Below are 14,120 nucleotides of genomic sequence, written 5' to 3' on the forward strand. Positions count from 1 at the left end.
ATATATTGTACATATTGTATACAATTTAACATTCTTTTCCCCAAAATAAGGATTATTCTTTTTTGTTGAGATGGATAAACATTGATTTCGTCACCACAGTTAGCAGCATTAAAATGGTCAGCTCTTACAGTTCTGCTCCTTTTTGCTAAATCAACCTGCTTTGATCATTGTACCTCGGCTTTCACGAACTTTAAATCATTTGAATGAAAACTGGTCATAACGGTTGGCAATTGTACAGTATTTTAACTTATAAAGGACTTTCACATTCATATTATAGCGTTTGATCTGCCCCAAAACTCTTTAGGGGACAGGGCAGGTTTTATTATTACCATTTACAGATGGAGAACGTGAGGCTTAGGTAGATTAAAAGATTCGTCCTAAAACGAGTATATGGTAGAACTGAGTCTTGAATCTGGTTCTTTCTGACTCCAAGTGTAGGCTCAGAATGTCCACTCTGCGGATGATTCTTTGTGTCTTTCTTTTAATATGCAGGATGCCCTTTTCCATCGCCTTCCTTTTCTGTTGGCTTTGTTTGGTTCCCCAACAGAGGGGCTTCCTAACGTTCTTGTCTCCACCCTAGGTGGTTGCAAGGGAGTACACCTGCGTTCCTCCCTTGTCCAACTTTGCATTTTCCTTTTTTGTAGCCCTTCTAGCTTCGCCATCCGTGGAAATCTTCTTTAGCCTCAACTTCTGAAGTCTCACAGTCCCCTGGCAGTGGGACCTCCCATCCGAAGCATCAGCAGGAGGGCCCATCAGAGAGGGGAGGCAGAGGACACAGAGCGCAGCACGCCGGGAAGCCATGCTGAGGGCTACTTCTGCATTTCCTTCCTCGCGGTCCTCTGGAGCGTTCTCGCCGCCCTCCAGCCCCGGCTCTCTCCAGCCCGCCCCGGATCCGCCTCCCCCTTCTTCCTCCCCGAGGTTGAGACGAAGCGTGGGACGCACCTGTGTCCCTCTCCGGTCACCCCGTTGAGGCACCGGGGGCTGCTCGCGGAGCAGGATTTACAGGCCGGGAGAACGCCAATGGGAGATCCAAATGATCGGGGACTCCGGCACTTTAAGAGGCTTTTCTCTGGGAAACACCCGTCCCCTCTGCGCGCCTTATGAATGGAAATACTCCTCCCCCGGTCGAGCCCATTTTCCCATTTCACCAGGAGCCGCGGCTTGCTCTCTCCTTTCGGTCTCCCCGCCCACATCAACGCGGGCAGCTCCAGGAGGGGACGGACAGGAAGCCTTTGGCCGCCTATTAAATCCCACCCATTTCTCCGGGGGCGATTTCCTAACCTTCCGGGACCGAATTCTGCAATTTGATGTGCGTTTTGTCCGAATGGTAGCGACACGGGCCTAAGGGAGGGGGAAAGCGAGGGGGTGGGGGGTGGGGGGTATGCGCTCTTTTCCTCGCAACATCGCTGGCGGCGCGAGGGAGCTCACACGACACAGATTTTGGGGCAAAGCCTTTCCATCTGGACAGCACCATGTCCACCAAAGCGGAGCAGTGTAAGTAGCAGCCGGCCCGGCGTTCCGGCCCGGCCTCCGGCTGGGAGCTATTGCAGTTGCGGCGTTCGCGGCTGCCGGGAGACCCATGGCATCGTGCTGCCAGTGCGGTGGGGGCTGAGGTTGGGGCAGGTGGGGGTTTTGGTGGGGGGGGGAGTGGAAAGAAAAGTGGTGGACGTTAATGGCAACGCGGCGCTGTCCCCGGTGCTGAAAAATAATGCGGTCTTCCTCGGGCTTGTGGTGGGGTTTCGCAAGACTGAAAGACCCTGCGAAATGAAATTAAAATGGGGTCATTCTCAGAGAAAAAAAGAGGCCTCGTATCTTTCAGATAAACATTTCAGTATCTCTTGTCGGAGTGGGGGAAGGGGGGCAGCGGCAAATCAGGGGCGGGGAGCTGTCAGTGCAACGAAAGCCTGCCTGGCCTTCTGAGCATGCCCAGTTCTCGGTGCTGGAGCCATAGGGGAGTTTGTCTGCAGTTTCCACTTCGGGTTAGAGAGGCAAGAAGGGAGAGGAGGGGGGCGGGGCGGGAGCCAGGCAGAATTCAGAGTCCAGTGTGGGGAAGATACCAACACTAATGCTAAAAGTAAGCGCAACTGTAGGATGAAGCAGGAGTTGGTGCTTGCAAGAAAGTGAAAGGGGCTCTGGGAGAATGATCTAATTATTTCTCCAAAGAGATTGCCTTTGTAGGGCAGCTCACACCAACTGTAACAAATAGCATGAGGATTTTAGGTGTCCCAGTAACGGTCGACTGTGTGTTTGGTTGGAAACAGCCTGCTAACTCCTTGTGGGCAGAGGAAGTTTCTAATATGCTCCCTGTAGTCTTTTATTGCAGTGCGCATTAGGCCATCAGTATGTACTTGGTAGGTTGGTTAATGTGAAACCTTTTCTTGAGTGCACTTGAGGGATTCAGGAACTTAACCTTCTGATTGTGAATAAAAGATGTTTTTATTAAGCAATAAGTTTGAATTTTTAACAAATGTACCAGAACTTATTCCTCTAACTGATTCTTATTTCTTTCAAAGTAGTATACAATTATGTTGATAATGCTGTCAGTACTTAAAAGTCTTTGTAATTCTTCTTTGGAATGGCTATTAAAGCCATTCTCTGAGATACCCCAAACAGTAGTCTCATTATTTGGGGGCAGTAGCTTGTATATGATAAAATGCAGTCTGTTACTTATTCACCAGGTAGGTTAAATGAACCGAAGACTAATAGAATTCCCAGATTGATGGTCCATTAGAGATTGTCTGTGCCTACCCACCATCCAGTGTTTGTACCTCTTTACAATGTTTTTTTTTGCAATCTGGAACACCTGAGTTTGAATCCTAGTTCTGCCATTTATTGTTTGACCTTAGATGAGGTAATTGACTTCTCTGAACTTTATTTCTTCAGCTGGGTAATGATGCTGATAGGGTTGTTGTGATTATGAATAAAAGTATACACACAAAAGATTGACTACGTGATCCTAGTACATAGAAAGTACTCAATAAGTTATGGTTATATATTGACAATTATTTCCCATTTAGTAGTTCATGTCTTCTAAATAGTTAGGAAGTTCTTTTGCAATTTTTTTTTTTTGCCTGTCTCCAGAAGTTAAATCTAAACCTCAAAGGTAAAATTTGCTTCTACAGAAGCTTTAAAAAAATTAAATACATCATGCTTTGAGTAATGGCAACATACTTGGAATCAGTGTGCTCTTCCCACTTGAGGATAGTGCACCCTTGAAGGTTTTATTATAGTACAGTTAAGAAAACCACCACCTGTCGTTTGATTTTATAGTTACACATTACATAAGAAATCTCAGGTTAAAGCCAGTGAATATTACTGTCCTTTTCCTGTGTTTTCCCTTCCTTGTTAAATTTTGAGAGTCATTGGATGCTTTGTCTTGTCTCTTTCCTGGATAGTTAATGACGAGATAAATAAAATCTACATGTGGACTTGGTTGTGTAGTGCAAGTACTGTGTAGTTAAGTAACTATTTTAGAATTGTTTGTAAAAGATTTTTTTCATCTGTAGATGCTGGAAAGAACACCATAACTTGAAGCTAGAATGTGTGGCTTTGAGTTTTGCATGTCCTTCTGATTAACTGTGAGACCCTGGGCATTTAATAGTTTTGTGCCTCAGAGTTTTCATCTATGTAAGGAATGGTAGTAACAGATATCTTTGTTTAGTCCTAAGGGTTTTGGAGGGCAAAGGAGGTAAATGAGAGTAGCTGGAAAAGGAAAAGGATGCTTTGGGTATTTTTAGGTATCTTTATTTAGAGTGAAGGGAAGTTAAGAATCTCTTTTTCTCTTACATGTATGAACATGAATGGGTTGACACGTCAGTGTACGTTATATACCTGAAAATAGAGCAAACACATAAAAGGCTGCATAGTATGTTCATGAAGGGTGAATACTTTTTAACAAAGAGAAGTCGCAGATCCATAGTATTTTGTTCTTGGACTTGGTAGGAGTATGGATAAGGGGAAAGAGAAAGAGAAGGGAAGGCCACGAGATTTTTTGTCTTCTACTGGATGTGAAGACCTTCAGAACTGGAGAGAACTGAGAGTTCGTTTCTCCTCTGCATTCAGGAGTGTGCACAGTACCACTTGCCTAAGGACCAAAAGGGTAGAATTAGGTTTAATATAATGTCAAAATATTATTTTTATTACTCTTTTTCCTGAGGCTTTATGATGTAGGTAAAAGTTTCACTGGTACCGGAAGTGGATATAGTTTGGTTGAACCAGCAAGAGGAAGTAATTACATTTCAACTCAAATAGATTACATGACTTACCTTTGAAATGTAATGTATTTTCACAGATATGTGAAAAATGATTTTATTTTTATGTAGTGGTGTTTTCTTATATGAAATTAGTAATATTGAAGAAAGAAAGGCTAGTTTCAGCTAAGATATAGTTTGGAGCCTGTTTTTATACATTCGTTCTTTTTCCTATGCTATGTGCAGAACATCGTAACAGAAGGTAAAAGCTTCCTAGCAATCTCTCAGGCGACTGCACAAGAGTTAAAATTTTTTTTCCTCCAAGTGCTTCTTTTTATTACAAAGTTCACTGTAGTGAAAATATTTATGCTGATATAGAATCTGGAATGATAGAAATAAAAATTTATGGTTTTTTAATTTGGGATTCTAAAAAGAAGTTCAACTCTCCTGCATCTCCACCCCCCAGCTTTATCTATTTGTCTTTTAAGAATTAAAATTGACCATTCTGGAGTACTTTAGTAAGGGGTGTTCTTTCAAAAGAAGCTTGTTTTTAATAACAGTAGAAGAGTTGGTGTTCTAGAATCAGACTGCTGCTTGGATATGAATCCTGACTCTGCTTCTTATGATCTGTGTGACCTTGGACAAGTTAGCTCAACCTCTCTAAACCTCTACTGCATTAATTTATAAAATGGGGATAGTTATAGTTGTGAAGATTAAATGAGATGATCCATGAAAAGTACTTAGCATAGAATCCTGGCACTTATGAGGAGTTAATAAATGTTGGCTATTATTATTATCATCATCATCAAGTATAAAATCTTGTACTTGCTGCTATATTATAAATTTTAAATTTGGATCCAGCCCCCCAGAGTGTAGCAGGAAAAAAGGAATCATGATATTATTTAAATGGAACATGGGCTATTGGACTATTTTTTATTCTCCTTTCTTTGTCTCCAGGTCTCCTCTACAGCAATCAGCCTAACCTATTTTGAGTGGGAGGGGATCTCTGCATGACAATTCCTTGACTTGGTTTATCTGTCAAGGCACTGGCTTGTCACCTAAACAGAACATTTCTAAGGCATGAACTGCCTATCCATCGCCTTTTGTATTATGGTGACAGAGTAGCAACTGGAAAACATAAATCAGTTATATAAATATCCATCAAAATGTTTTACAAATTTGGAAGTTAACCTGCTGATAATTTGAGTATAAGCTCAAAACAGCTAACTATAGAAATGTGAATCTCTGCTATTTTTAATGTATTTATCTTCCACAACATTTTTATCTCTGTAGCTAAAAATCTTTTTTTATTACATCGAAAACAAATACTTTTAAGAGTATAGCTAATTAGCAATATGATTTGAAGTTGAACTTGACCCTCTCCCATCTGTATTTAAAGGCATGCTTCAAGAAATCAATAGAAAGTTTTAAAAATATTTTATGCACATTATATAATGATATTACTAAAATAGAAAAGTACTTCTCTTTTGAATAGCACTGCAATCTGCAGTTGTTTAGAAATCTTTGCACAACATTGCTAACTTCTTATAGATAAAGTTCTAGTTTTATTCATATACACAGAAATTAGAATATGATTATTAACCATATTTATGGTAGCAAAAAGAGCACATGGTTTTTAGCTCTTATATGATTTCTCTGCCTCATTTGACACTAGTTGCTGCATTCCTTATTTAGACTCCTTTTTTTTTTTTTCTTTTCTGGCTGTTCCTATTCAGACTTTTTTATAGGGCTACTTTCTTCTTGCCTTTCATAAACAGGATTCTGTCATTAGTTCTCTCTCTTTAAATCTCACAGACTCTTGATCCCATTCACTCTCATGATATCAGTTATCATCTCTACTTGGATGACACCCAAATATAATTTTCTAGTCTAAACATGTCTCTTGAACTATAATCCTTTATCGCTATCTAGGTATCCTGTAGCCATCTCAAACCCAAACTCACTATTTTCTGTCTCAAAGTTGTACTTCTTTTTATATTACTGGTTTTAATAAATGGCACCTCCATCTACTCATTAACCCAAGTCAAAAATTGAGAGTCTTCTTAAATTTCTACTTATTATTATTATTATTCAACAAATCACCAAACCTTGTTGATTGTAGCACATCCAACCAAATCTCTGCCCTAACACCTTGATCTAGTTTAATTGGACTGTTTTTTATTTAAGTTCCTCCAATGTATCATGTTCTTTTTGCCTGAAATGCTTTCTTTCCCTCTGTGGCCCTCTTCTTTGCCTTTTTATTGTTTAATATTTATCTTGGAAGCCCTGACTGATTGCTAGTTTTCCCCTGTATGCCCTACTTGTGTGGTCATACTGTATTGCAATGATTAGTTTTCTTGTTAGGTGCCCACATTTACTTTGTGTGTAGACTATATTATTGTCATCTCTGTGCCTCCAGTGTGCAAATATCATTGTCTAGTGCACAGTGTTTGCACAAAAACTATTTCTTGAATAAGTAAAAATGATTGAGGTGAATTAAATGTCTTTTATAAAGAAGAATTGCATAATCAAGTTTTTGGATTTCATTAATTTGAAGATTACACATTTTCATTGGTGTGAAGTTCTGCATTCTGCACAATGTGCAATGTACAGAATGCATGCTTTTCGAATGGACTTAAAGGTAAATAAAAATATACTTGTCAAAAGTGTTTAAAACATATTTACTAAATCAAATTTTATAGTATTTATATAACAGGTTATACTTTTCCTAAACATTCATTGTGTTTTTGGTTCTTTCTCATCAGTTAAATCAGCATAATAATTATAATTCCTCATTGGTAGACAATCTTAGCACACAGCCAAATGTTTTTCTTAAGATAAAATGACAATACATATGAAGTCAGGGCCTTTTCATGCTGTAGTTTGATGTGGATCCTTTGATAATATATCTGTTCAAATTTTATGTATTGATTACTCAACCAAGAAATAGGCTTTAGGTTGAGATTTTCATTTTGCAGTATTATTTTTGGGAGTTCACATGGATTTATTTCTTATATTCTGAAAAGATATGGGTAGCTCTGCATAATGGGGGTCTGTCTTTCATCTTTTTACTATTATACGTGAAAGCTATTGATGTTTTTGTGCTAATTTTAAAACCTTACTTTACTAAATTATTTTCTTTTTGTAATTGTTTTTCCATCTATTCTTTGGGTTTTCAAGATATATAATTATATAATCTGAATATAGAATGTAGTTTTATCCTTTCTTTTCTATCCAATTCTTATATCTCTAATTGCTTTTTCTTCTAATTGTATTGGCAAATCTCCAACACAATGTTGAATATAGCACAGAGAATAAGTATTCTTGTCTTATTTTTAAGTTTTGGTGGAAAAGTTCTAGTAGTTCACTTTTTAATAAGATATTCTTTTGGGCTGTGGTAATGTACTAAGGAAGTGGCCATCAATTCCTATTTTATTGACTTAAAAAACACCTGAAAAAAGGTACCTGAACGATGTTGAACTTTGTCAAGTTTATTTTCTATATCTATGGAGACCATATAGTTTCTTTTCTTAACTTTATTAATATGCTAGATTGGATTTTGTCTTATTTTATTTAATAATTTTTACATAGATATTCACATGTTACATTGATCCACAGGTTTTTTTTTTTCCCCTCAGAGGTGGGGTGGGGAGTAATTCTAGTCAGGATCTGCAAATTACATAAGATGAGTCTGGAAGTTTTCCTTCTTTTTCTATGCTCTAGAATGATTAAAGTAACATTGAAGTTATTGATCTTTAAAAGTTTGTTAGAATTCCCCTGTGAAACTATCTGGCTGTTTTTTTTTGTGATGGAACTCTAATATTTTTCTCTATTTCCTCTGTGATACTTGATCTATTTAGACTTTCTGTTTCTACTGGGGTCAATTTTGGTAAGTTTCATTCCTCTAAAAAATTATTCAGTTCATCTAAATTTTCCAATTTGTTTGCATAGAAGCATACAAAAGAATCTTTTAGAAATTTAAAAATTTCCATTATTTTGAGATTTATTTTCTCCTTGTCATGTCTAATGTTGTACCGTTAGTGCTGTATTTTTGTGCTCCTCTCTCCTTTTTTCTTGATTGAGTTAGTGGTTTATCTATTGTTAATTTCTTCTGTAAAGAACCAGTTTTTGGATTTATTTATTAATTCTACTGCTTTTTTGGTTTCTAAATTAATTTCTGTTTTTATTACTAATTCTCCATTTTCTTGATTTCTTTGTTTTATTTTGGTGTTTCTTTCCTAATTTTTTGAGTTGGGTATTTATTTATTTTAATGTTTTAGATATAATCATTTCATTGATATACTTTGATACTTCCTTTAGCTGTAGCCTACAGATTCCTGATAATGTCGAGGCTTTTATTATTATTTTCAAGAAATTCCGCAATGTAATTTTATATTTTGCCTTTGACCCAAGAGTTATTTAAAAATGTACTTGTAAATTTCCATGCGGAAAGAAATTTTATTTTATTTTGTTATCGATTTTTATTTTTATTGCTTTATAGTTTGAGGATGATATTTGCATTATTTCTTTTCTTTGGAACTTACTGAGGTTTTCTTTGTAGACTTAAGTTTGATCAGTTTTTGTGAATTTTCCATGTGTACTTGAAAGAAGTTGTGATCTTTGTTTTTGGGGTTGGAGTTTGATATATATCTATAAGATCTACTTTAGTTATGTTGTCTAGGTCTTCTATACCTTTACTAACTTTTAGTCCACTTGATTTTGGATTGTGAGGTATATTAAAGTTATCCCATTGGTGTGTTTCTAGTTCTCCTTGTCTTTCCTGTAGGTTGCTCCTTCATGAAAATTATTGCTGATTATTGGGTGAATAAATATTAGTAACTGTAGTATCTTCACTGTGAATTATAGCCTTAAGCATTATAAATTGACCTTTTTTATATATTTTAAAACTTTTTGGTCTCAATTCCACCTCGCTGGATATCAAGATTATGACCCCTGTTTTCTTTTTTTGTTTGCCTGATATATTTTTCTCCATCCTTTTATTTTTAACTCTTTTGAATCTCTTTGTTTTAGGTGTGTCTTGTATTCTGCATAGTGTTGGATTTTGCTTTATTAGCCAATCTGAAAGTCCTTTTCTTTCAATAGGTGAGTTAAGCCCATTTACATCTATTGATATGATTAATATGTTTGGCCTCAGTTCTATCATATTGTTTTATTTTTATGCCTTTTGTATCTGCACTTTTTTGTTATGCAGTGGGTTTTATCAGCTTATATGTTCCATTGGTTAACTTTATACTAATACCTTTACATTCCATTAGTCCATTTTTTTGGACTTAATTGGTTTCTTACATTGAACAATATTGAAATTAGCTTGTAACCTCTTCTTCTCCCTTTCTACTTCTGTCCCAGTATCTATTCTAAGATAAAATATTTTTATTTCCAATTAATGTCTATTAGGAAATCATATCCATATACACTCCTTATTTCTCCAATTTTTGATAATTATACTGTATATATGATATTCTCTCCCTTAAAAACATGGTTTAGCTTTGTTCTGCAAGTATATTTATATTTAATGCTCATCACTGATTCATATATTACTGTCTCTCAGTCTCTTTGGTTGTCTGAATGTCCTTTTCTAATAGATTCTTTAGGAAGGGCACACAGGGTCGATGTACCCTGAGTTTTGGCAAGTTTATAATTGTTTGTTGCTTTGTATTTGGAGGTCATTTTGGGTAGATATAAATTGCTTGACTCATATTTCCCTTCCTTGAGTGTCTTAAATTCGTTCTACTATTTTTTTGGGAGGATGGAATTAAGAATTGTTGAAAAGTCTGGTGACGGTCTTGGTTTCTTTCCCTTATTAGTGACTTAGCCTATTTTGCCTGGTTGCCCAAATGATTTTTTATTTTTTTTAAAAGTAGTTTTATCTATAATATAACTCAATGTTGGCCATGTTGAAATGATTGTGATGTATCTTTTCAATATGTAATTTCAAGATTTTATTTTAATTTTAAGAAAGTTCTGGAATTATAGTTTTAATATTTATTTCATTCTATTGTTTGACATTCTTTGCAATCCCTATCACATGTAGGTTGGGTCTTTTTTATCTTCTGTTTGGATCAGTTTCTATTGACTGTTTTCAAAATCCCTTCATTTCTTTTGAGTTTTTTTAGAGTCAACTGTACAATATACTTTTATATGTGAACTAGCCTATTTATGGTGATTCTGCATGTATATAGGAATATATTTATTTGGCCCTTAATTTCAAATGTCAAATATAATTTAAAAATTGAAACTGTTCAGTTGAATATTATCCTGTTTCTCATAAATCCAAACTTGTTAATTATAAGTAAGTATAAGTATCCATGTCATTATATCTTCTAATGTAGACATTCACAAGTACCTATGTATTAGAATACTTGTTATTTTGTTCTCTTTTTGTTTATCATGGAAATAGTTATACATAATAATATTCAGCCATTTTGAAAGCATAGTTGAATGAATTTTGCTAAGTATATACAATTGTATAACCTCCGCCCGTACCCTAAACAGTTCCCTTACCCTAAAAAGATTCCTATGTCCCTTTGCTCTTGATCACCTTCTTCTATCCCTGGTCACGGAAAGACATTGATCTGCTTTATATCACTATGGTATTGCCTTTTCTAGAATTTCATATAAATGGAATCATTTAGTACATAGCCTTTTCTGTGTAATGTCTTTTATTTAGCATGCCATTTTTGAGATTCATTCATGTTATTGAATGTATTAATATTTTGTTCCTTTTTATCGCTCTGTAGTATTTCATGTTACATATATACATAATTTGGGTTGTTTCCAGTTTTCGGCCATATGGATAGTGCTGCTAAAAGTGTTTGCGCATATGCTTTTATAGGAATAAGTTTTTATTTCTCTAGGGTGAATATCTAGGAATAGAATTGCTTGCCAGTATCTTAAATGATCGAAAGTGTTGCCATATTGCTTTTCAAAGTAGCCAAATCGTTCTTCATTACACCAGCAATGTAGGAGAGAGTTCCAGTTGCCCCACATTCTCACCAGCATTTGATATTGACAGTCTTTTTAACTTTCGTCATTCTAGTGGGTGCGTAGTGGTAGCTCATTGTGGTTTTAATTAGCATTTCCCTGAGGACTAATGATGTTGAGCATTGTTTAATGTGCTTATTGGCCATTTGTTTATCTTCTTAGGGGAAATCTCTGTTCTAATTTTTGTTCTTTTTTGATTTAATAAAGTTTTATTTTTCAAATGTACAGTTGGTGGGACCTGTTGTTCATGCATCTTCACCAGCAGCTGGGGCGTCCCCACCTCTGGTGTTTCTGGTATAAATTACTTGAGTTCTGTGCTTTGAAACTAGTTTAAAAAACTCTTTACTAAGGAGCTTTTGAAGGGCTGCCCTGACCAAGGAACCTCGGATCTGCAGTCTCTCAGAGATAATAGCTAGGGTTATAAGCTTATAGATGGGAACCTTTTTATAGAATCTGTCTTATGCGTTTTCTCAGACAAGACTAGGTCATTGAGCTTGTCCCGAACTTTGCCTTTGGACCACTTCTTTTTGGCCTTGCTCCCAGATTTGTTCACTGGGTCTTTGCCTTTCTTGGCCGACTTTTCAGCATCTTTCTTCTTCTTGCCATCCTTGGGTGGCATAGCGAAACTCTGAGAGCAGTTGCTACCAGGGCAGCCTCGCTAAGATGTCGGAGAAAAAAGAAGTGCTGCTTACGAAACTTTTGTTCACTTTTTAATAGATTTTTGGTCTTTTTATTGAGTCGTAAGAGTTCTTTATATATTGTGAATACAAGCTCTTTGTTTTGAAAAATTTCACTTTCGTTCTGTGGCTAGCCTTTGTGTTTTCTTAACTATAACTTTTGAAAAGAGAAACTTTAAAATTATTAAGTCCATTTAATCAATTTTTTTTCTTTTATCGTTTGTGCTTTTGGCATTCTGTTTAAGAAATCTTTGCCTAACCTAATGATACAAATATTTTCTCTAGTGTTTTCTTCTAGAAATATAATAGTTTAATCTCTAACATTTAGGTCTCTGAACATTTTTGAGTCGGTCTTTATTTACGTATGGTATAAAGTAAGGTTTGAGGTTCGTTATTTCCATTTACAATATCCAGTTGTTCCAGCACCATTTGTTGTTAAAACGATCTCGTCACCATTGAACTATCTCGGTATCTTTGTTACAGATCAACCAACCAAATATGGTTGAGTCTATTTCTACACTCTATTCTATTTATTCATTTATATGTCTATTCTTATTCCAGTGACGTACTGTAAGACATACTGTCTTTTTTACTGTGAGTTTATAGTAAGCCTTGAAATCAGGTAGTATAAGTCTTCCGACTTTTTAAAAGTTGTTTTTGTTGTTTTAGGTCCTTTGCTTTCTATGTAAACTTAAAAATTAAAAAAGATAGTTTATATAGATTTTGGCCTACAGATCAATTTGAAGAGAATTATTATTTTAACAATATTTAGTTCTCCAATCCCCGGAAATGATATATGTGTTTACTTATTTAGGTCTTGTTTAATTTCCTATTGTAATATCTTGTCACATTGTTTATTAAATTTATTTGTAAATATTTTTGTGAATGGAGGTGTCTTCTAAATTTTATTTTAAGGATATGGTGTTAGTATAGAGAAATATAATTGATTTTTGTACATTGATCTTATGTCATATTCTGCACCCTGGCAATGTTCCCTTATCAGTCTCATAGCTTTTTTGGGGTATTATGTAAGATTTTCAACACATACCATCATGTTGTCTGTGAGTAAAGTTTTCAGTCTTTTCAATCTTTATGCCTTTTACTTATATTTATTGCCTTGTTGCACTGGCTAAGACTCTCGAACAATGTAAGTGAAAGTGGTGTGGTGGACATCCTTGCCTTGCTCTTGGTCTTGGCTAGAAATCTTTGAGTCTTACACAATATTAAATTAACCTTGCATCCCTGAAATAAACCACATTTGGTCATAATACATACACTTTAAAAATATTGTTGTATTCCATTTGCTAATATTTTGTTAAGGATTTTTGTATTTATGTTTAGGATTGATTTTGGTCTATAGTTTTCTTTTCTTGAGGTTTTGGAATCGGAGTAAAATTGGTCTCTTAAAATAAGTCTGGAAGTGTTCCTCTTTTTTATATTTTCTGAAAAGTTTGTATATAATTCATATTCATTTTTCCTTAAATTTTGGATAAAATTCACTACCGAAGCCATTGTGGTCTGAAGGTGTTTGTTGTTTTTGTGTGTGTGTGTGTGGCAAGGGGAGGAAGATTTTAAATTTTAAATTCAATTTAGTTGATATGGAACTGTTCAAGTTTTTTTCTTTGTTGTAATTTCTTTTTAATCAGCTTTGTTATTTGAGTTTTTCAAGAAATTTGCCTATTTTGTCCATTTGACACATTTGTTCGGTTGTCCATTTATTGACATAAACTTGTTTGTAATAATCCCTATTATCCTTCCTGCATCTGTAGGAACTCTTGCTATGTCTTTTTACTTCTGATATTGGCAATTTATCTCTCTCTCTTTTTTCCTGACCTGGCCAGTTAGAGGTATATCAATTTTATTGATCTCAGAGAACCAGTGTTTGGTTTTGATTTTTTTCTATTTTTCTGTTTTATTGCTTTCTGTACTTATCAGTACTGTTTTCTTTCTTTGGTTTGATTTGGATGTAATTTGCTCTTCTTTTTCCAGTTTCTTAGAGTGAAAGCTTATTTTATTGATTTCAGACCTTTCTGCTTTTCTAACATAGACACATAAAGTCATGAATTTCCTTGTAAGCCCTACTTTAGTTGCATTTCACAGATTTTGATAGGTTTTATTTTCCTTATTGTTCAGTTCAAAATATTCTCTAATTTATCCCGTAATATTTTTGATCCAAAGTTTCTTTACAAGTGTGTTGTTTAATTTATAGATGTTTGGGATTTTTCCTAGTTATCTCATTTATTGTTTTTGA

The 14,120-nt window shown here is 35.3% G+C and overlaps 1 protein-coding gene and 1 pseudogene across 1 annotated transcript in view; one reads left to right on the plus strand and one right to left on the minus strand.

Annotated features, from left to right (window-relative positions):
• The first annotated feature begins 1,371 nt into the window (after positions 1–1,371).
• UNC79 (unc-79 subunit of NALCN channel complex) overlaps positions 1,372–14,120 on the plus strand; it is a 214,070-nt gene continuing 201,321 nt past the window's right edge. Inside the window, exon 1 of the mRNA XM_039884084.1 lies at positions 1,372–1,494. Coding sequence (XP_039740018.1) covers positions 1,473–1,494 — 22 coding nt within the window. The 5' untranslated portion in view covers positions 1,372–1,472. The remainder of the gene's footprint in view (positions 1,495–14,120) is intronic.
• Positions 11,438–11,875, minus strand: LOC120619638 (40S ribosomal protein S25-like; annotated as a pseudogene).

Source organism: Pteropus medius, unplaced genomic scaffold, assembly GCF_902729225.1.
Source record: "Pteropus medius unplaced genomic scaffold, Ma_sr-lr_union100, whole genome shotgun sequence".
Lineage (NCBI taxonomy): Eukaryota > Metazoa > Chordata > Mammalia > Chiroptera > Pteropodidae > Pteropus > Pteropus medius.